Source organism: Sarcophilus harrisii, chromosome 2 (assembly GCF_902635505.1).
Source record: "Sarcophilus harrisii chromosome 2, mSarHar1.11, whole genome shotgun sequence".
NCBI classification, from domain to species: domain Eukaryota; kingdom Metazoa; phylum Chordata; class Mammalia; order Dasyuromorphia; family Dasyuridae; genus Sarcophilus; species Sarcophilus harrisii.
The window spans coordinates 152,520,275-152,542,617 of record NC_045427.1 but is presented as its reverse complement, the minus strand read 5'-3'; the positions used below and the strand labels follow the sequence as shown (position 1 = coordinate 152,542,617).

The 22,343-nt window shown below is 35.6% G+C and overlaps 1 protein-coding gene across 8 annotated transcripts in view; it reads right to left on the bottom strand.

The window, feature by feature from the left end:
• DZANK1 (double zinc ribbon and ankyrin repeat domains 1) overlaps positions 1–22,343 on the bottom strand; it is a 132,445-nt gene that overhangs the window by 9,497 nt on the left and 100,605 nt on the right. For 4 of the 8 annotated variants that reach the window (XM_031951062.1, XM_031951061.1, XM_031951066.1 and 1 more), the window contains 2 exons: positions 21,931–22,025; positions 7,191–7,318 (listed from right to left, as the gene is read on the bottom strand). In XM_031951062.1, coding sequence (XP_031806922.1) covers positions 7,191–7,318; positions 21,931–22,025 — 223 coding nt within the window. Of the gene's footprint in view, positions 1–1,260; positions 1,438–7,190; positions 7,319–10,964; positions 11,046–21,930; positions 22,026–22,343 lie in introns of those variants that run through there. The other 4 variants (XM_031951064.1, XM_031951065.1, XM_031951068.1 and 1 more) reach the window with 3 other exon arrangements.

Here is a 22,343-nt window from a genome sequence, read left to right as displayed (position 1 = left end):
TCATTCAAATCATCTTTTTCATCTTTATCTTTCTCAGCATCTTGATTACCTATAATTTTACTGTATTCCTTCTGAAACACTGAAATTGGTTCTATGTTTGCTTATGTTTCCCTCATTTGGACTGATAAGCATAAATTGGTCTCTTCCAGTAGATTGCAAGTTAAATGAAGCACAGCTATCTTTTTCATTTGAGTCCATTCACAGCTTAGTTTAAGTGTTCTATAAACAATATGGATTGAACTGATGACTAGATTTAAATAATGTCTTATTTGCTGTGAGAATCTTTCAATAGTGTGACATAAGCATCTGAAATGTGATAGTAGAATTCTGTAATTGTCAATACTTTGTATTAATTCCCTCTTGGTTACTACTGATTTCATGCAATACTCTTCAAATAACTGGATTGTACTGTGATAAAATATACTTTAGAATACAATGACTGGAGAAATGTGTTGTGTCCTTAAGTCCTCTGGAGAGTATCTCTTATTTAGCGGAGACTCAATTAAATGCATGTTTATTAAGGCCATAATGAGAAGTACAAAACACTATGTAAACAGTGGGGATCCAAAGACATACTACATTAAATAGTGTGCTTAGCCCAACACGGCTGGTATAGCTTATATCAACCAAATGTTATCTTCCAAATCTAAGAATCATGGTGAATTAAGAAAAATTTCTTCCTAGAAAATCTTACCAATCAAGGGAAAAATTCTCCTCAATTAAACAAAAAGATATGGGAAAGAAGAAAGAGAGAGATTATTTTAACTCACTGGGAGCCACAAATGTTAGCATATTTGAATATGGTAAATTTGAAAACTGAGATTTGAGTGCACTTTATGCAAATACTACTTTCCTGTCATTTTTTCAAGTTGTCTGGCTAACAGTCTCAATCAAGTCTCTGTTTTACGTTTTCTAGAGGAAACTATGATTTAGTAAGAATACAGGCTGCTGTTAAGTATCTTCATTTTTGCTGGTGAACATGTACTTCTCCTTAACAGTGCAGAGATTCATTCTAGAACACAAAACCATGGAACACTCCAAGCAGGCACTCTGCAGTTTGCTAACCTATTCAGTGGAAAATCTAACTTGAAGGCAGTAACCTGGGTTGTGCTTCCCTCTCTCTGTCTGGCAGGTGGGTGAGAGAAGAACACAGTGCGAATGTTTATTTGCCAGTGATCACTATCTTGAAAAAGAAACATAATTCATCCCCCCCCCCCCCCCCCCCGCCAAATCCTAAATAACATTAACCATTGCACATCATTCTGTAATCTTGGAAAGCATGAGATTTTATATTTATTTATTTATTAGTATATCTATATATTAATTTATTTATTTAACCTGCCTTCATTGAGATACTGGGAGAGGAAGAGAGATAATCTTCTATTTTGCTCAGGGAGAGGCCACTTGCTCCATTTTACTCCTTCACCTAAATGTGATCTGAATCAAATCAATAACAATCATGATAATAAGAATTGTAAGAGTTTTGTAAATGCAGATAAATCATTATTATAATGATTTATTATATTATTATTATATTTATTATACTTAGAAGAAACATTAAAAAATCTTATACAGAAAGAGTAAATTGATCTACTGGACACTGGGGATCCAAAGATAGCTTCCAATCTATTTACATACTATGTTAAAAGCTTAGTTCAATAAAGCTGGTATAGCTTATATCAACCAAAATATCTTTGGAATCTGAGAACTGTGGTGGATTGAGGTAAATTTCTTCCTAGAAAACCTTAGCAATTAAGGAAAAAAATCTCAATTAAACAAAAAAAAATTTGGGAAAAAAGAGAGAGAAATTATTTTAACTCATTTTTTGACTCATTATCTTGACTCTGGAGTTAAAACAAATATGGAAAATTGGAGAATATAGTTTATTAACTATCACCTCTGTTAAGATATCTCACAGAACTTTTGTAAGTGAAAAAAGGGCTTCTACATAGTTCTATGATCAGGTTTTTTTTTTTTTTGTTTTGTTTTGTTTTTTTAATAAAGACTACGATTGTACATTAGGCCAACAGAGTTAATAATGTTATAAAATCAGAATCATCTATTAGAAAAATACATACATAAGCCCAGTATAAAAAATGCTGTTAATAACACTTTAGCAATTAGCCTTTAAAAAGAAACTGATAAAAGAATTCACAGAGTACTTTTAAGATAAAAGGCTAACAACATTTGAGACAATTATTTGTACAATAAATCTTCAAGAACTGGTTAAGATATTCTGTTATTTGATAAAATAATAGAGTAGGATCATAGATCTAAAGCTAGAAAGCTTCAGAGATGATTTCATCCTCTTTCTTCAATTTAGATCAAGACAGGAAACAGGCCCAAAGGAATGATTCATCCAATGCCACACAAACACTATTGATCAGAGATGGGTCCTATCTGTCTAGAGTACATTTTCTATGCCCTATACGAGAAGACTTTGCTCTTATAGATGTTCTATTTGGTAGAAATCGTTAACACACACATTCACACATAGAAAAAAATCATTCTGGAAAAGAGGCTAAAATTAATTTGAACACTAAGAAAGATCAAGATCAAGTTATTTGTAATCATAGGCATGAGGGTAGTTGCTATACACCAGGAGGACAGTTTATAGAAATGGGGATGCTATTTAGGAGTCAGTTCACATGAGTAAAACATTTCCATTCTAGTAACAAATTACTTTATGTCCTTGGCCACCATTTTAAGATACTCAGGCATTGATTTTCAAGATAGTTTAAGAAGAGGGAGATTCCAAATGGAAAATATTACTAAAGCTATTACAAACTAAAACTACATGACTGAGATAACAGTAGTTCCCACAGGGATGCACAGTGGCCAAGATATGCTGTCACCCCAGTCCAGGCTTTATGCATACCTGGGCCAGCCTCATACAACAACATTTCTATAAAACTCCTTATGAGAATGAACTGCCCACTGATCTTAATAATCAAAAATATTAAAATAATTCTTTGATTTCCATGATAATAATTCAGATCCCATCCTATGCACCTCTTGCAATAGCCTCATCTCGGTTCATTATGGGAGTCTATCCAGTGTGGCACAGGAACTCTGAAAATTCTCTTGCCAAGGATGTCAGTGGAATGCACATATTGCTAGTCTGTTACACCTCATTTCTCCCACTGACTAGCCCACCACTTCAGATTATACATTCTTTAGTAATAGCCTTTACATTGCTTTTTAATTTGTGTTTGTAACAGACTTGTTCATGCCCACTATATTCTTCTCCATTTTCCTTTGGGGGTGATATTCAAAAATCTTCAGGGACTGTAATAGTCCATAATTCATAGCATATAACACTGGGAAAATATTGGTATCAAGAAGAGAAGACTTTATTTTTGGGAAAAACTTGGGGTCATTAAAAAAAACCTTGCAATTTCTCAAAAGTTAGAATCTAGCTATTTCCTCTCCTCTTGTTCAGTTCTGGCCCAACTAACTGACCAATATGTGTCCAAAATAGATTCTCTCTCCATATTGCCTTTCAACTGCATGTTACAATCTGGACAAGAGGCATTTTTCATCCACGTGGCTTTTCTTATGTGGATGATTAGGCCAAACTCTTGTGTGGTTATGGATTTCGGAGGTTCTGCAGCACTCTGTGCAATCAGCCCATTGTCATTCACAAACTGGAGCATCTGAAGGACCTCTCTGTCTAGAAAGAGGTTCTCTCCTTCTTGGGCTTTGCAGTGGATTTCTTCCACAATAGGAGAGAACACCTTTGGTAAGCATATATCTCCCTGTTTCATCCTTTGCTTGATAATAATTACCAGTGGGTCACTAAATGAGTTTATCAGCATCTCTTTCAAGGCATCTAGTACATTTTGGACATATATATCTGTAATGGGGACAAACAGGTGAGTCCCTCTGATCTACAGAACCTAGAGCCACTGCTGGTAGGCCAAAGGTATATCTATGTTGAAAGAATATAGATGCTTTAAGGATGTCCATTTCTAGGAAGGCAACATTTTCATAGACTTATCCCCTAACTTTTGGTACTCTCAGCTAGGAGGAGGGCCTGGATTCTAGGGATGGGGACTGTAGCATCTCTTCTGCTACAGATAAAAGGAGAGCCCCCGGAGAAGAACTGTAAACCCGGCGGGGTGGGGGGACTCTTAATCATCTCCTGTAATGACAGTAGGACAAAGAGAGTCTGTATCATCCCAAGGCACCAAACACTGGGTTGAGGCAGAGAACAGAGAGCCTATTGGAAGTGGCCTAGAGTTCTGCAGATCATGGCAAGGAGAGCTCACCTGTTTGTTCCTCTTACAAATGGGAGAGAATTTGTTGGAGTGAGCTTTCAGGATGAAATTTATTTTATCAGATTAAATCCTTTTTTAAATTGTCAATAAGCAATAGGTACAAATAAGTTTTGTAACTTTTTAAAAATCTTGCCTTTGTTTATTTTTCTCCTTCAAATTTCATTCCTAAATGTCTTCATATTACTTAATTGGGTCCCTGTTGGTCAATTAACAAACTTTTATGAAGCATCTACTAAGTATGAGGTATTTTACTAAGGGCTGGGGGATATAACAAGAAGATAAATATAGTCATTGCCTTTGAGAAGCTCAGAGTATAACTGGGGAGACAACAAGCTATGTATGGGATAAACAGGTAATAATTAAGAGAGGGAAACCATTAGAATCGAGAGATTTGGTAAAGACTTCCTGTAGATAGAATTTTAGTCAGAACTAAAAAGAAGCTAAGTAGAGAGGAGGAAGGACTGCATTCCAGGCATGGGGGACAGCCAAAGCACTTTATAATCTTCCATCAATTTTTTTTCATAAGAATTTATAAATGAATTTATATTTCAGCAGCAGCATAGTAAAGTGAATAGGGCACAGAAGGTCAGGGTTCAAATAATACCTCAGATATTACTGGCTCTGTGACTCTGAATAAATTATTATATTTCTCTGTGCCTCAGCTTCCTCCTCCACGAAATGAAAGTTGGCCTTTAATATCCCTTCTAGCTCTAACTCTTATGATCTTATCATATTCTAAATGGGCAGTGTCTTTGGCTGCCATATTGTTCCATTTTGCATATATGTAAAGTATTTGCTGACTAATGTGGCTTTTAGGTCCCAGGTTTCTCAATTACAGAAATTTGTTTATATTGGTTAAATTTCTGCATGAAATTGTTATAAACATAATTGATGTCCTTTCTTTTATCCACTTCTCCTTTTGGGCAGTTTATTCAAATAGGTCAGATTGAAATTGTTATAAATCCACTCCATATTTGTCCCACTTTTATTTTCTTCTAACTTAGTATGAATTTTGATTCCTATTCTAGGATATTCTTGATGAAAACACAGGAAGGGTACATGTAGACTTTTACAGCTGTTTTCCTATAATAGATTACATTATCATAATTACCCAAATGATTTAATGGTGTATTTACTATACAAAAAAAATTTTCATACTAGATGGCATAGTGGCCCTGAAGTCAGAAGGACCTGAGTTCAAATCCAGCTTCAGATATTTACTTAACACTTATTAGTTGTATGAGCCCTGGGCAAGTCACCTAATGCCAATTGACTCACACACACACACAAAATCTCACTCTATCTATTGTTTGTTGATTATCAACAAATATTTGGTGAAGAAGAACAAGATGGAAAAAGCTTTCTACTAACAGTGAGTCTTCCATGCCAGTGTAAAATGAAACAAGATTCACTGAAATTTCACCATGGAAATAATTTTTTTTACTGATTTTCTAAGTATGAACATCAAAAGAGACATCATATAGGGAGATAAGTGCTCAAAGGTATTTGCTAGTGTTAAAAAAGATGCCCTGTTGCAACAACCTATCACCCAAAATGATATGCATGTGAGAAGTAGAATAAACATATATAACAGGAGTTGGTAATATAGCAAGAACAGATGGAAAGCCTGAGTTGTGCAATAGTATCTAAGAGATAATTTTTAAAGGCTATTAGGAGGCTTTTAGCTTGTTTGGCTTTATGGGAAGATAGGGACAAGAGTAATATAGGCTAAGAGTTTGGATACATTTCAGTTTGTGCCAGCAGGAGTATCCAAACCAAAAAATCACAAACTCATTAAAGTATAAGAAGCAGCATCCAAAATTGGAGTTTTCCACTCTATATTCTGAAAAAAATTTTGTAAGGGAAAAATAGAAGGAGAAAGCTGAGAGTAACAGTAGATTAGGTAGTCTCTTTTTAGCAGATATTCCTGCCATAGATTAGATGGAGAATTTAGGACAAATAAGTGATACACTCAAAATTATCTAGTTCATCAGCAATACCACTGAGAAGACCCAGAATTCCTGATTTCTTTTTGCACTCTATTCATTCACATTTTAAGACAGACAATAATGCCTCCTTTATAAGATGCAAAATGAACATTAAAACCTTGATATTACATAGAGGTTGTGTGATCTGAGACAAATCACTTAATTTCTTAAAGGCCAGGCAACTCTTTACACTATAAATTATAAAACAACTGCTGAGTGAATTATAGAAGGAGTTTCCTCACCATAAATTCCCTGTACCAGTGAAACCACAACCAGAAAAAATCTTAATAAAATTTTAGGATTATTCTCTTTATCCTTCAGATATTATTTGTATTTGTATTTGAAGGCTATAAAATAATATGAGCTAATTTAAATTAAATTTACAAACTAAAATTTAAATTAAGGATAGTTTTATTGTTTTAATGTTCAATTATTGAGTTCTATGGAAAACCCCACTGAAAATAGGTAAACCAATGGTCCTTTTTTTTTTTTTTTTTTTTTTTCTTAAACTAGTTTTGGAAGATTAAAGAAAATAACCTTTTCAATACAGGGAGGTAGTTTGGTGGAATGAAGAGATTTGCATTGTGCTGAGAAAGTTCTAGGTTCAAGTATATATACTTGACACATAAGCACTGTGTGGTTGACTGTATAGCCAGTCCCTCAACCTCTCAATGTTCCAGATAATGTTACAATGAGGAAGTTACTCTACTGGAGGGAAGTTCCTTGTACCTATGAGATTACAGGTGTGGACAGAAAACACTTTCAATGATCTAGTGACTTTAAACATCTTTAAATCATTTAAATTGAATAGGGATTATATTTTCTTTTCATTATGCTGAAGGATAGTCCTAGAATATTTGTAGTTCATTCCTAAAGAAAATGAAAATACTCTAGCTGATGCTATTCATTTGGGATTACTTACGGTCCTGACTGATGGTTAATGTCTGCACCTTTTTGCAGAAGAACTGGTATTGCTTCATGGTGCTTATTTAAAACAGCCACAGTTAAAGAAGGTCTGTCTTCATTATTGGTGCAGTTGGGATCAGCTCCCTGCAATGGACAGAAAAAGAGATAATTTTAATAAAAATAGAGTAATTGCAGAAATTAGTAAAAAAAAAAAAAAAAAAAATACAGACTAAAGGAGAGGAACTTCAAGAGTAGAGATCAGACTTATAGGTGATCTAGAAGTGTGAAGGAACAAATATTGATTCTGTAAAATAAGAGAAGGTGTTATTTGCAATTCCTCGAGTTACGGGAAAGAGGATTTCCTGGCTCATCATGAGTCAAAATTGTAACCTTTCTTTACAAAGAACCCTCAGGACAGGTGTTGAAGTTGTGCTTAGAAAAATGTGAACTTGGAACTCATTCATGCCCCTTTAGCCAGAAATCCTACCATTAGGTATATATTCCAAAGAGGTAAAAACAGAAGGGTTCCATAAATAATAAAACATTCCTAACAGTTTTTTTGTGTCAGGAAAAAGAACACAACTAGAAACAAAGGGTAGCCATTTGTAAAGGAATAGCTATCTGAACAAATCCTGGTTTATGAAATAACAGAACATTATTATGCCTTATGAAAACACAAATATGAGAAATTCAGAGACATGTGGAAAGATACATGAATTTGTGTGAAGCAAAGAAAACAGAATGAAAAGAATAATATACATAATAACTATAGTAATGAAATCTAAAAATACACAAAAGGCACTGAATATTAATTTCAAGGACTAATCTTGATCTCAGAGAGTGATAATGAAATATATTCTCTTTTATTAGCACAGAGGTAGGAGACTATCAGTGCATAATATATTGAAAAGTTTGTTCTTTGGGTTAGTTCTGTTGTTTTTCTTTGTTACAAGAAAAATTTCTTGGTCAAAGGATATGAACAATTTTCATATGAAGCAATTGAAACCATTTCTAGTCATATGAAAAGATGCTCTAAATCACTATTGATTAGAGAAATGCAAATTAAGACAACTCTGAGATACCATTATACACCTCTCAGATTGGCTAAGATGACAGGAAAAGATAATGACAAATATTGGAGGGGATGTGGGAAAACTGGGACACTGATACATTGTTGGTGGAATTGTGAACAAATCTGGCCATTCTGGAGAACAATTTGGAACTATGACCAAAGAATTCTCAAACTGTGTATATCCTTTGACTCAATAGTGTTTCTACTGGCTTATATCCCAAAGAGATCTTAAAGAAGGGAAAGGGACCCCTACTGCAAAGTCTGTGGCAGCCCTCTTCGTAGTGGCTAGAAAACTAGAAACAGATTGGATGCCCATCAATTGGAGAATGGCTGAATAAATTGTAGTATATGAATATTATGGAATATTACTGTTCTGTAAAAAATGACCTACAGGATGATTTCAGAGAGCCTTACATGAAGTGATGCTAAGTGAAGTGAGTAGAACCAAGAGAATACGGTATACAATATCAAGAAAGTTATGTGATCAGTTCTGATGGACCTGGCTCTTTTCAATAATGATGTGATTCAAGCCAGTTCCAATGATCTTGTGATGAAGAGAGCCATCTACTTACAGAGAGAAAACTGTGGAAACTGTGTGGATCACAACATAATATTTTCATTTTTTGTTATTTGCTTGAAATTTGTTTTCTTTCTCATTTTTCCCCTTTTTGATCTGATTTTTCTTGTACAGCATGATAATTGTGGAAATATATATAGAAGAATTGCACATTTTTATCATATATTGGATTACTTGTCATCTAGGGTGTGAAGATCGTGTATTTTAAAATCAGCAGGAGTCAAGAATTCAGGTTAGGGGAAAATCGTCAGTCTTTATTCTCAGTGAAGAAGGGTCGGAGGTGGAAGAGAATCAGCGATAGCAATATGTGCAGCTGAGTCAAGAAGCTAGCTAGACCAGCAGCCACACGACCAGCAGCTAGGAGTATGGAACCAAGGTCAATCTCCCCCAGCTTCTCTTCCTGTTTCTCTCTGCCTCCACCCACCAAAATCGTCATTTCCTATACAACACATCAGGACTTGCACGGAAAATGGGCAGGGACCATTCTTTATCCAATCATGTATATTAATAGAGTATAGCCCAATTACTATTTAGCCTCATCTACTTGGGACCTCAGTGCATCAACTCAAACATCAGCCCATTACACTAGGGGAAGGGTGGTGGGAAGGAAGGGAAAAAAATTGGAACACACGGTTTTGCAAGGTAAATGTTGAAAATTATCTATACCTATGTTTTGAAAATAAAAAGTTTGCATTTTGTTTTCTTTTTCATTTTTACCCCTTTTGATCTGATTTTTCTTGTGCAGCAAGACAACTATATATATATATATATATACATATATATATATATATATATATATATATATATATATATATATATATAATTGTACTTAACATATATTGGATTACCTGTCGTTTAGGGAAGGGGTTGGGGGGGAATGAGGGGAAAATTTGGAACATAAAGTTTTGCAAGGGTCAATGCTGAAAAACTATCCATGCATATTTTTTGAAAATAAAAAGCTTTAAAAAATAAAATAAAATAAAAAAAGAGAAATTTTAGGAGGTAGGTGTGGATGAGAGAGAGAGTATGTAGGAAAATTAATGTGGTATTAAAAAATAATCATCAGTAAATTCAATTTTCTGTGTACTCCCCTTTCCCCATAACCACCCCTTACCCAGCAAATCTTTTTTTTTTTTTTAAATAGCTTTATTTTCAAAACATATGCAAAGATAATTTTCAAATTCACTCTTGCAACACCTTGTGTTCCAAATTGTTCTCCTTCCCTTCTCCCCACCCTCTCTTCTAGGCAGCAAGTAATCCAATATATGTTAACAGTGTACAATTCTTCTGAACATATTTTTACTTTTAGCAAGCTGCACAAGAAAAATCAGCTCAAAAAGAAAAAAAATAGAAAGAAAACAAAAAGCAAGCAAACCACAACAAAAATGACAAAAATACTATGTTGTGATCCTGTCTAAGTTCCCACAGTCCTCTCTCTGGGGGTAAATGGTTCTCTTCATCACAAGATCATTGGAACTGGCCTCAATCATTTCATTGTTAAAAAGATCCATCCATCAGGATGCATCATATAATATTGCTATTGCTACTGCAATGTACAGCGATTTCCTGGTTCTGCTCATTTCATTCAGCATCAGTTCATGTAAGTCTTTCCAGGCTTCTCTGAAATCATCCTGCTGATCATTTCTTATAGAACAATAATATTCCAAAACATTCATATACCATAACTTATTCAGTTCTTCTCCAACAGTTGAGCATCCACTCAGTTTCCATTTTCTAGCCACTATAAAAAGGGCTGCCACAAACATTTTTGTACATGTGGGTCCCTTTCCCTTCTTTATGATCTCTTTGGGATACAGACTCAGTAGAGATACTGCTGGGATCAAAGGGTATACACAGTTTGATAGGTGTTTGGGCATAGTTGCAAATCAGCAAATCTATTTTTAAAGACATGTTAAATTTTCTAAAACTGTACTTATTACCACTATACTTTTAAAACTGAAAGTAGGTAGCATTTAGCTTAAAGTTTTTAATCTAGTGGTTAGATCCATATTAAAACAGCTTTTTAAATTTAACACATGGGCTTAAAAACACATTGAAAAAATGTTATCAGAAACAACTGGACAGGAGACCGTATATTTGGCAGTTTTGAAGAGGGTCTTGGTTGTTGTTATTACACTTACTTCATCAAGCATTTGTTCAACCATAAAGATTCTTCCATCTCCTTTTAGACTTATTTCCTTCAGTAGGTGTCTACTTTCAGGCTACAGAAATACAGAAGATGGTTTATAAACAGTCTCTTCTGAGTTATACCTTTCCAATCTTTATCTCAGGTTCAATCCTGGGAGCAAACCTCTTGAAGAGTCAGTAGCTTAAAGATTAAAGTGGTATCGAAATAGACTTACTTCAATCACCAACTTTGGAAAGTTAACATGGGACCACAAAGACCTGATAGAGAAGCTGAGAATTTGATGGCATGAAAGAAATAAGGAAATAAGCATGAATTAAGTAGTTAGTATATGCCAGGCACTGGGCTAAGCACTTCACAAATATAGGCTCTTTGCTCTCACAACAACTCTGCAAGGGAGGTGCTATTATCATCATCCTCATTTTACAGCTAAAGAAACTAAGGCAGTCAAAGTTAAGTGACTTGCCCAAAGTTATCCAGCTACTAATTGTCTGAAGCAGGATTTGAAGTCAGATCTTTCTGACTCATTGCTTTACTGATATGGCTGTGAGCAAGCAAATTAAAGTGGTTAGTATATAATAGTTTGTTATAAAATCTGAACTTGAATTATTTATGGGATCCTTTAGATCTTTTGTGTTTGTAGCATTTTCTTTGTGGTTAAAATAAAGATTATCTTGTACCATGTTTTCATTGTCACTATAGGATCTGGGGGAATCCTCTGACTCAAATCTATAGAAATGCTAACATGATTTTATGCTGAGGTTTCCCAGAAGAAACTGGGTAGAAGTAATAAAAAGCTAACCAGAGAACAGTCTCTTTCTTAGGGGTCATTCCCTAAGATCAGCATTGTCTTTGTAGATACAAGATTTGGGTTTACATTTAACCACTACAAAATAGAGCTTTACATTTTAAAATGAGAAAGGAACCTATTTAGGGTCTTTATAGGAAAAAAGGGACTAGGAATGATCTCTGATAGTGTTAGTAGATAAAAAAAGATTCAAAAGAAAAAGGGGTAAAGCACGGAGAAGGAAAAAAGATTATCATCATATTCAGCTGTTTTGTAATTTTAAGTGTTCTATTACGACATCAGATGACACAGACAATACAGTTTCGCACTACTATGCCTGAAATGATAAGAACATGAGTATTTAAATATCTTTACAGAATCTTTTCTTAGCCTAAATTAATATTTCAAATTCCAAATCTGTAGTTTCCCTATTCTTTATAATCATTGTATTTTCAAAATCAATTTTCCCCATATAAATTTTTCACTCACTTCCCCACCCTTGCCATAATTACTAACTTCTGATTATTTTCTTTTATAAATTGTATTTTTTTCAGTCAGTAAAAATCTACCTTCTTATTTTTCCAACAGCCTAATACTTAACCTTGTCAACCTAACACTGACTGTAAACTAAAGAAAAATGGAATCTACTACAAACATGTAGGGTTAATCAACAACAAATTTTCACACTAGCTAGGTTAAAAAAAAATTAGTGCCATTCTGTACTCTTAAATCCTTTACTTCTATTAGAAGGATAATAACATGTTTCATCATTAGCCAGTATCATGTTTACACAATAGCATATTTCATCATTAGTCTTCTGGAACGGCAGTTGTTTTTTTACAGTGGTAAGACTGTCTAATTCTTTCAAATTTATTTGTCTTTAGCTTATTGTTGTCATTGTGTAAATTATCATTCTGGTTCTGTTCACTTCCCTCTGCATTAATTCATATGAGTCTCCCCAAGGTTCTCAGAAACCACTCTCTTTATTAATTCTTATAGCACAATATATTCCATTACATTTATACACTATAACTTTTTTTTTTTAATTTAATAGCCTTTTATTTACAGGTTATATGTATGGCTAACTTTACAGCATTGACAATTGCCAAACCTCTTGTTCCAATTTTTCCCCTCTTATCCCCCACTCCCTCCCTCAGATGGCAGGATGACCAGTAGATGTTAAATATATTAAAATATAAATTAGATACACAATAAGTATACATGACCAAACCATTATTTTGCTGTACAAAAAGAATCGGACTCTGAAATATTGTACAATTAGCTTGTGAAGGAAATCAAAAATGCAGGTGGGCAACAATATAGGGATTGGGAATTCAATGTAATGGTTTTTAGTCATCTCCCAGAGTTCTTTTGCTGGGCATAGCTGGTTCAGTTCATTATCACTGCTCCATTAGAAATGATTTGGTTGATCTCATTGCTGAGGATGGCCAAGTCCATCAGAATTGGTCATCATATGGTATTGTTGTTGAAGTATATAATGATCTCTTCACCCTGCTCGTTTCACTCAGCATCAGTTCGTGTAAGTCTCTCCAGGCCTTTCTGAAATCATCCTGTTGGTCATTTCTTAGAGAACAATAATATTCCATAACATTCATATACCACAATTTATTCAGCCATTCTCCAACTGATGGGCATCCACTCAGTTTCCAGTTTCTAGCCACTACAAACAGGGCTGCCACAAATATTTGTACACATACAGGTCCCTTTCCCTTCTTTATCATCTCTTTGGAATATAAGCCCAGTAGTAACACTGCTGGATCAAAGGGTATGCACAGTTTGATAACTTTTTGAGCATAGTTCCAAATTGTTCTCCAGAATAGCTGGATGTATTCACAGTTCCACCAACAATGTATTAGTGTCCCTGTTTTCCCACATCCCTTCCAACATTCTTGCATTATCTTTCCCTGTCATTCTAGCCAATCTGACAGGTGTCTACATTATAACTTGTGCAGCCATTTCCCAATTAATGCACATCACTTCAGTTTTCCATTTTTTGCCCACCTCAAAAATAGTTACAAATATTTTTGTACATCTTAGAATCTGTTCTGCTTAGAACTTGATTCCTTCCTTAATCTAGCTTCTCTAATTCCTCCTCCCCACTTTTTTCCTATTTCCCAAATGAGTGAAATATATTTCTATACCAAACTCTATGTATGTGTTTTCTTCTTTCCTTTAAATAGTTCTGATGACAATAAAGTTGAAGTGTCAGTTGCTCCCTTAATCTCTTTTCTTGTTTATATAGATATCCACCTGCATACCCTGATAAGAAAATTTTCCCTAAATTTCCTTCTCTGTCCTTCACTTTCTACCTCATCCGGTCAACTCAACCCAGTGTGTTCCTCTTCCCCTCTTTTTCTATATTTCTCTTAAGACCATCAAGACATAATAGAATTACTCCCAGACCTTGTCTAAATATATTTTTTCTATAACCCTTGATGATGATAGGGTTCAGAGGAGACACATGGATCATCTCCCATATTTGAACATAAGCAGTTAGTGACATTAATGGTCATTCGTGTTTGCCTTGCTGTTTCTTTTAACTTCTCTGAATTTAAATTTCTATGTTAATCTGGTTTTTTCATCAGGAATTGTTAGAAGATCTTAGAAGATCCATTATTCCCCCTGATACTAATATATACTCAATTTTGCTGGGTTAAAGTTATTCTTAGCTATACAGTGTTACTACTGGGCCTATATCCTAAAGAGATCTTAAAGGGGGGAAAGGGACCCACATTTGCAAAAATGTTTGTGGCAGCCCTGTTTGTAGTGGCCAGAAACTGGAAACTGAGTAGAAGCCCATCAGTTGGAGAATGGCTGAATAAATTATGATATATGAATGTTATGGAATATTATGGTTCTGTAAGAAATGACCAGCAAGATGATTTCAGAAAGGCCTGGAGAGTCATACATGAACTGATGCTGAGTGAAATGAGCAGGACCCAGAGATCATTATATGTTTCAACAACAACACTATATGATGATCAATTATGATGGACGTGGCTCTCTTCAACAATGAGATGAACCCAATCAGTTCCATTTGCTCAATAATGAAGAGAACCAGCTACACCCAGTGAAAGAACACTGGGAAATGAGTGTGAACCACAACATAGCATTTTCAATCCCTTTGTTTTTGTCCCCTTACATTTCTGATTTCCTTCTCAGGTTATTTTTACCTTATTTCTAAATCTGATTTTTCTTGTGCAGCAAAATAATTGTATAGATATGTATACATATATTGTATTTAACATATACTTTAACATAGTTAACATGTATTGGCCTACCTGCCATCTAGGGGAGGGGGCGGGGGGAAGGAGGGGAAAAGTTGGAACAGAAGATTTTCAAGGGTCAATGCTGAAAAATTACCCACGCATATATCTTGTAAATAAAAAGCAATAATAAAAAAATAATTTAAAAAAAAGTTATTCTTGGCTGTAAACTCACAGCCTTCTAGAATACTACATTTCAAGTTCTTTGCTCCTCTACAGAGATGGCTATTAAAATATGTGTGATTCTGACTATGGCTTCACAGTAATTGAATTCTTTTTTGCTTATAGTATTTTTCTCTGATCTGGAAACTTTGGATTTTGGTTATCATGTTCCTGAAAATTTTTACCTGGAACTTTTTTCAATAGAAGAGTGGGCCTACTGCTAACCCAAATGTCCCTGTTTTTATTGAGGGCCTCATCATCCTTTCAGTTATTAGCTTGCAACTTCAGCATTACCCCTGACTCCTTATTTTCCTGCATCTACACATAATCAAGCAGGTGTCAAATGTTGTTTCCCAAGTTCATACCCTTTTTCTGTTACATTAAAAAACAGCACTAGTGATTCCATTTTGTTTTTACTCCCTATTTTGTGAAGCTAAGCATGTAAGTCACCTGATTTTGAAGAAGTCACATGATTTTGCCCCTCACAATGGTCACCTAATTTATGGAATATTACAACTACCTTTCTTCTTCTCACCTATCTCCTGATCCTCTCCACCAATAAGAAACCAGATGTCTTAATCCCTACATTTTATTGTTCACTCTCTCTAAACCGTACATTAATTGTGTAGAAACCAATGGTCAAGGTCCTTTGCTAAAGAGGACCTTTGGACCTGATTTGTTTCTGCAGTTGAATGCACTGCTAAATAAACCATTTGTCTGGATGAAATGTAGTTTCTTTAGTCCATTGAAACAATCCTCTTTCATCTAGTTAACTATAATAGTCTATTTGGGTCAGAAATCTCAGGGTCTTTCCCTTCAAGACTGATTTTTTAAAATTACATAAAAAAGATCATTCTTTGTCTCATTTCTTTCTTACCTAGCCTTAATCAACGAATGGACAAAACTTATGTCAGACTAAGACCTGTTGAAGACCTTACCTTAAAAAGGCCAAGGTCTCCCACTGCATCCGGGGCCATCTCCAATCATCCTGATCGGTTCTGGAGGGGAAAGGAAGGCAGGTGACCTTGCTCAGCCCTCCCTTTCTTAAATCCAATTCATTTGCATGTCATGGCATCATCTCCCTGATATCATAGTCATCTTCAAGAACAAAGGACAAACAACAACTTCTGCAACAGCCTACTATTTAGTTTCCTTGCTTCAAGTCTCTCCCTAGTACAATCCATATGCCATATCACTGTCAAAATGATTTTCTAAAAAAATAGATCTAACTATGTCACTTTCATACTCAATAAACTCCAATAGCAACCTACTGCCTCTAGGATACAGACTTTTTTTTTTATATATAGCTTTTAAAACCCTTTACAACTTATATTTCCATGATGCAGCTATATGGGCACAACCAGTGGCTCCCTATTATCTCTAGGATCAAATATAAATTCTTATCTGGCTCTTTATCCTGAGGTAGCTAAAAACGACAACTAGTGGCTTCCTATACATAATATAATATATAAACTCTATTTATTTTTCAAAGTCCTTCACCACAATAAACAATAAATGTTTATTGCCTCCAATCTTTGTGTACAGTCTGTGGTCCAGATAAACTTCAGTTGCCTGTACTCCCTCCCTTCACCCTTTGCACTGGCTGTCTCCCAGAGCGAGCCTGGAATGGATCTCTTCCTCACCTCTGCTCCTTCAAAATTAAGGTCAACCATCACTCTACAGGAAGCTTTTCCAGTTTCTTTCAACTCCTATTAGACTGTGGGGTCCCTGAAGTCATTCCTGACCTCTGGCACTTGGGAAGTGCTTAATATTTATTGACTGACTGTAAACCTCACTTATCCAGCTATCTATATTTATTTAGAATATAATTTTACACAAATATGTTGTCTTCCTTGAGGGAAGGAAGCATTTCAAATTTGTCTTTATGTCCCAAAGTGCCTGGCAACGTCCTGATATCTACCAAGAGTTTACAATGTTTGTTGATTGACTAGGTGTTTGAAACATTCCTTCTGTAGGTACCTTCCTAGGTTCCTGAAACAGACTTAAGATGAAAGGGGACTGCTCATTGAGGCTGCATTCATAAAGGAGAGGAATTAAAATCTTGGCAGATGTTCAATTCAAAGGCTCTTATACTAGAATAACTCTTAACTCTGAGGCTTGGCAGAAACTATCCACAAGGGGCAAACCAACAATGCTACTTGAAAGAGCTATTTTTCTCCTCTGCTGCTTATTAGTCATATTATGTTGGATAAGTGAATGGGATAAACTGAGTGAAGATCTCTCATAAGAATGTGGCTTAGACCTAAGCCCTAAATGTGACTTGAGACTTTGCAACAAGTTGAGTGATGGCTAAAAAGCTACAGGTGTTCCATTGTCTTGGATGAATATTTCCCTTCTTGTTCCCCCCACTCACCTCTTAATTAGCATTTAAGTACTTGATGGATAAAGAGTCTGTAATTTACTAGCATTCTTTTGTTTCTGGCATAGATTTCCACATTTAGAGTGTAAACCTGGACTCCCCCAGTCAAAGGGAGAAAAGATCAGGGGTGAGGTGGGGGCATTAGGGTCTGTATTATCTTGTGTTTTGCAGTTTGCACTTTGCATTCCTTTACTGGGGACACTTTGTCTGTTGGGAGTTGCCCTTTCTCATGGGATTGTAATAAATCCTTTTTTGATTTTTACTTTGAGAGTCTTTGATTTTAATTTGGGTTGGGGTCATAGTTGTCCCACAGTTTTGGAGATCGTTCTGGGATATTTCCTGTTCATGAGGGGTCTCTCCAGTACTGAATCCTTGGGCAAGCACCCTCTTGAGAGTTTTCTGGTGGTCCCTGCACTCGACTTGGGAACTCCCACTCCTATTGGGTAAAATGACACTAGGAGAAAGCAAAACCAGAAGTAGGTTAGCAAAGAGAGGGGATTAATTTGGGCCAGGAGGTAAGCTTAAAAGTTTGGAATCAGATAAGTGCACAACTCAGGTAGGGCAAGGAACTGGTGAAGAGGGGAGAGACTCCAAGCGGTTCAAGTCTATTAAAGGACTTTCCTTTTGCCAAGAACTGCTGAGCTGCCTGCGTTACTGGGACTGGGAGAATTTGGTAGTGAGAAATTCTAAGTGGTTTGAGTCCGAAAGGGTTCTCTCATTTTCCTTTGGTAAGAATTGGTGAGTCCTCCATCAAAAAGGATAAAATACTGTGAACCTTGGGAAAGGAAGGTAGCTGGCTCTAGTGTTTTGGGAAGATAGCCCCTTAGGAAGAATTGGGATGAAGTATCAAAATGGGATTAAATACTGTTGTTTTGTTTGGGCAGGTGCCCCACTTAAAGGAACTGTCAAAGGGAATTTTGATTCTGGGGTTTTTGAGACTGATCATTAAATTGCTTGGCATTATCTCTATCAGCTAACTTGAGTTAGTCTATTGTATTTTTAAGGAAGCCTTATTTATTTACATGACAAAAAGTCTTCTGAAGGCCTAAGCCTGAGACTTGCAGAGGGATTGCAAAAGGGAAAAAAAATGCCCTCTCTGGGATTTTCCATGCTTCTCTCACTTGGAGAAACTTGTGGAATCTGTTCTGACTAGGCTGGTGTCCCTGGCTGACACAGTATATTCTATATTCTATGTGAGTTTTAATTGGTTGTATAGAATCATTTTAAAGTTATTTCCATTGTTTAGGGAGATTCTGAGAAAATGGTCTATGTCTTTGTCCCTTTGAACATGATCAATACCTGAACATGTTTTGCTATAACTTAGTTATTGAGCACTTTAAAGTAAAATGATTTGTATAATGTTGAATTTAAATCCCATCTATTTAAATATGAAGATAAGATGTGAACTTTCTAGAATGAATCTCTGTTATCAGTGTAATATCACAGTCAATACCTATTTAGGATATGTGATCCTTGAGAGCTAAATTCATCTGAACCTTTGATTAATGAGACTTGTTATTTGAGATAAAATCTTTTGAGACTTTAGCTGATATTATTTGGAATTATGAATTCAGATATGATTACATGATGGATCATCAAGCCAATGACCCACCATCTGAAAGGAATATGCCACAATCTACTCAGAGAAATGTGATCCTGAATTGTTATAGATACTATCTTCTAGTATCTGGGCAAGAGTTGGGAGGACATCCTTGGCCTCCACTTAAGGAGGGCTCCTTCTGACTCAGTTTTCCAGTGGTGTTCCTTTGAATAACCTACCTGATTATTCCCGAGTCTGGCCTAAGGTGCCATTGTTATTGCATTGCATTGCACTTGCAAGCAATTGTTATTGTGTACAATTAGCTAAGGATGTTTTATCCTATCATGTATGTATTCGCAGACTGAGGCTTGAAGGACCAATTTTTGATTATAATCATGTCCCTATTTTTTCTTCAAACAAATTTCTATAGTGAGGGCAAGGGATCCGTAGAAGCTATGAGCACAATTCAAGTGTGTAAGATCTTTCCTATCTGAAAATATGTGGTCATTATATTCTAAATAAGTAGGTAAGTGAGTATTTGGCCTAGTCATCTATTTGTTGCTAGGTGCATATGTCTATCTGTTTCTTTTAGCATTTCTTTTGTTGCTGACTTCCCTGATAGGCATCTTTATTTGTGAAGAATTGCCTACTCTAATTACTGGAGACACAAATGGTGGGGGGGACAGATGGCCCCAGATGGGAGTTAGGGGGTATAGAACCCCAATTTGTATGCTGAATAGGCTCATTAGACTTCAGGCCATGGTCAAAATAATTACTAACCAATCAACAAAAGTAGTGGATTTGTTAGCAGACCAGGCCACTGAAACTAGAGAAGCCGTATTTAACATAGAACAGTATTAGACTACTTGTTGGCTAAAGAAGGTAGAGTTTGTGGGAAATTAAATTTTTGCAGAGTGAAAATTGATAATAACAGACAGGTAGTGATGGAAATTGCCAAAGACATCATGTCCCATTCCAGATCTGGTCCTTACTGACGTGATTTATGGTGTGGGGTTTATCACAAAATGATGGCAGGGACCAAAAGTTGGGGTTTGATCATATGAGTTTCTGGTGGCCATTCTTTTTGTAAAAGGGTAAATTTATTTGGGGGGATAGACAAAATGAAAGGATATGGTGAACATCAGGAATGGTCAATATGAAACAGAGTTGGGAAAGCATATAAAGACAAGTTCCCCCATGAGATGGGAGAAAGCCATTGTCTGGCAGACTGACCAGAGTTAGCTACAGGAAAGATACTGTGAGGGAGGGAGAGTATCTTATAGTGGACTTGGTCCTGAAGAGAATGTAGCAAAAGTTTTCATCATAAGTAGATCTTTTATGGGGGAAATGTAGCCTTGGGGATTGCTAAGGTGCAAACTGAAGAGCGAGGATCAGAAAGACAGACAGCTGACCAGGGATAGTCTGTAAAGCTTCACTTCTTAACTTATGATAATAAGACATTCTGGGAAGGCTAAATTCCCATTGAGATTGTCTCAAAGATTGTTGTGTCTGACTTTAAAAATGCTAACTAGATTGGAAACAGGATGGAGGAATTAATAATGGATTACAGACATTACTGGTCAGGATGATAAAAATCGAACAACCTGGAGGGGGAGTCTAGTTAGACTTGAAATATTAAAAGACAAGGTTGGGCCCCAGTAAAGAAAAAAAGGACAAATCAAGTGCAGAGGGACTGGAAACGTAGAATAAGATGGTTAAGGAAATGTATCAAAAATGATGTGAAAGGTCTCCAAAGATAAATAAATAAAGAGGAAGGATTGATGGGATAAACTGAGTGAAGACCTCTCATAATGTGGCTTCAACCTAACCCTAATTGTGACTTGAGACTTTGCAATAACAAGTTGAACTGTAGCTAAAAAGCTGCAGATGTTCAATTGTCTTGGATGAACATTTTCTCTTCTGTTTCACACACACACACACACACACACACACACACACACACACACTTCTTAATTAGTATTTAGTACTTGATGAGTAAAGAATTTATTATTTACTAGTATTTTTTTGTTTGTTTGTTTCTGGGATAGATTTCCACATTTAGAGTGTAAGCCTAGACTCCCCCAGACAATGGGAGAATAAGTCGGGAGGAAGGGGGACTTTTGCATTTGGGTCTATATAATCTTGTGTTTTATAGTTTGCACTTTACACTCCTTTACTAATAACCTGTCTGTTAGGAGTTGCCCTTTATCATGAGATAGTAATAAATCCTTTTTTGCTCTTTACCTTGAGAGTCTCTGATTTTCATTTGGGTTGGGGCCATAGCTGTCTTACATAACAAGTAATTGTACTTCACCGAATCTCCATTTCCTAATTCATAAAATGGGAATAATAAGACTTTCATCTACTTATCATATAAGGTGGCTATGCAAAAAAGTACTTTGAGTTATTTGTAAATGTCATTTGGGCCCTCCAAAAGATTTTTGTGATAAATTCCCTTTTTAAGAGTACTTTAAAAGTTTCTAAGAATTTGAGAGATTAATTAAAAGGCAGAATTATACAATGGAAAAAGAAAACCTATACTGATGAAAAACTGAGGAGACAGGAGCAATAGTTCTTGCCACAGTCCAGTTAGTGATTTAGATCATCATTTAACCTCATTTAACTTTTTTCTTTATTTGTAAAATAAAAGGGTTAGACTATTTCACCTCTTAGATCAAATTCCTAAAATTCTGTGGTTGTTTATTAAATGTATTAATTTTCTACTTCTCCATTTAATTATTGTAAATGGCAGTGGTATCTTTTGTCCTAGAGAAGGCAAGCACAAAGAATAAAGATTGTACATACTGAAAGAAAGTCTTCCTTTCTTTGAAATGGTCTTATCTTCCTTACATTCTTTATGTCTCCTGTAGAGTCTGAAGTGCTTTGGTTGTTTTCATTGACTAAAGAAGAACATAAAAGAGTTAAGATTCAAAGAAACACTCTCTCCCTGCAGTGCAATGGCATATGAGGCAATTTGTGATCAAGGAGAAGGCGGAGAATAAAGAAAATTAGATGGGAGAAGTTTTCTCTTAATCAAGCCCCAAAACTTCATTATGGTATTTCTGGGGCATTTCAGCTGGCATAACTTTAATTCCAAGAAATTGTCAAATAAGCAGAGAGGTATCAATATATAAATTATTGTAATGGGCAGTCAAGTACATGATTTTCAGGTTCTCTGTTGTCATTAACAAGTTTTATGTGATACTCTTCAATTGCTG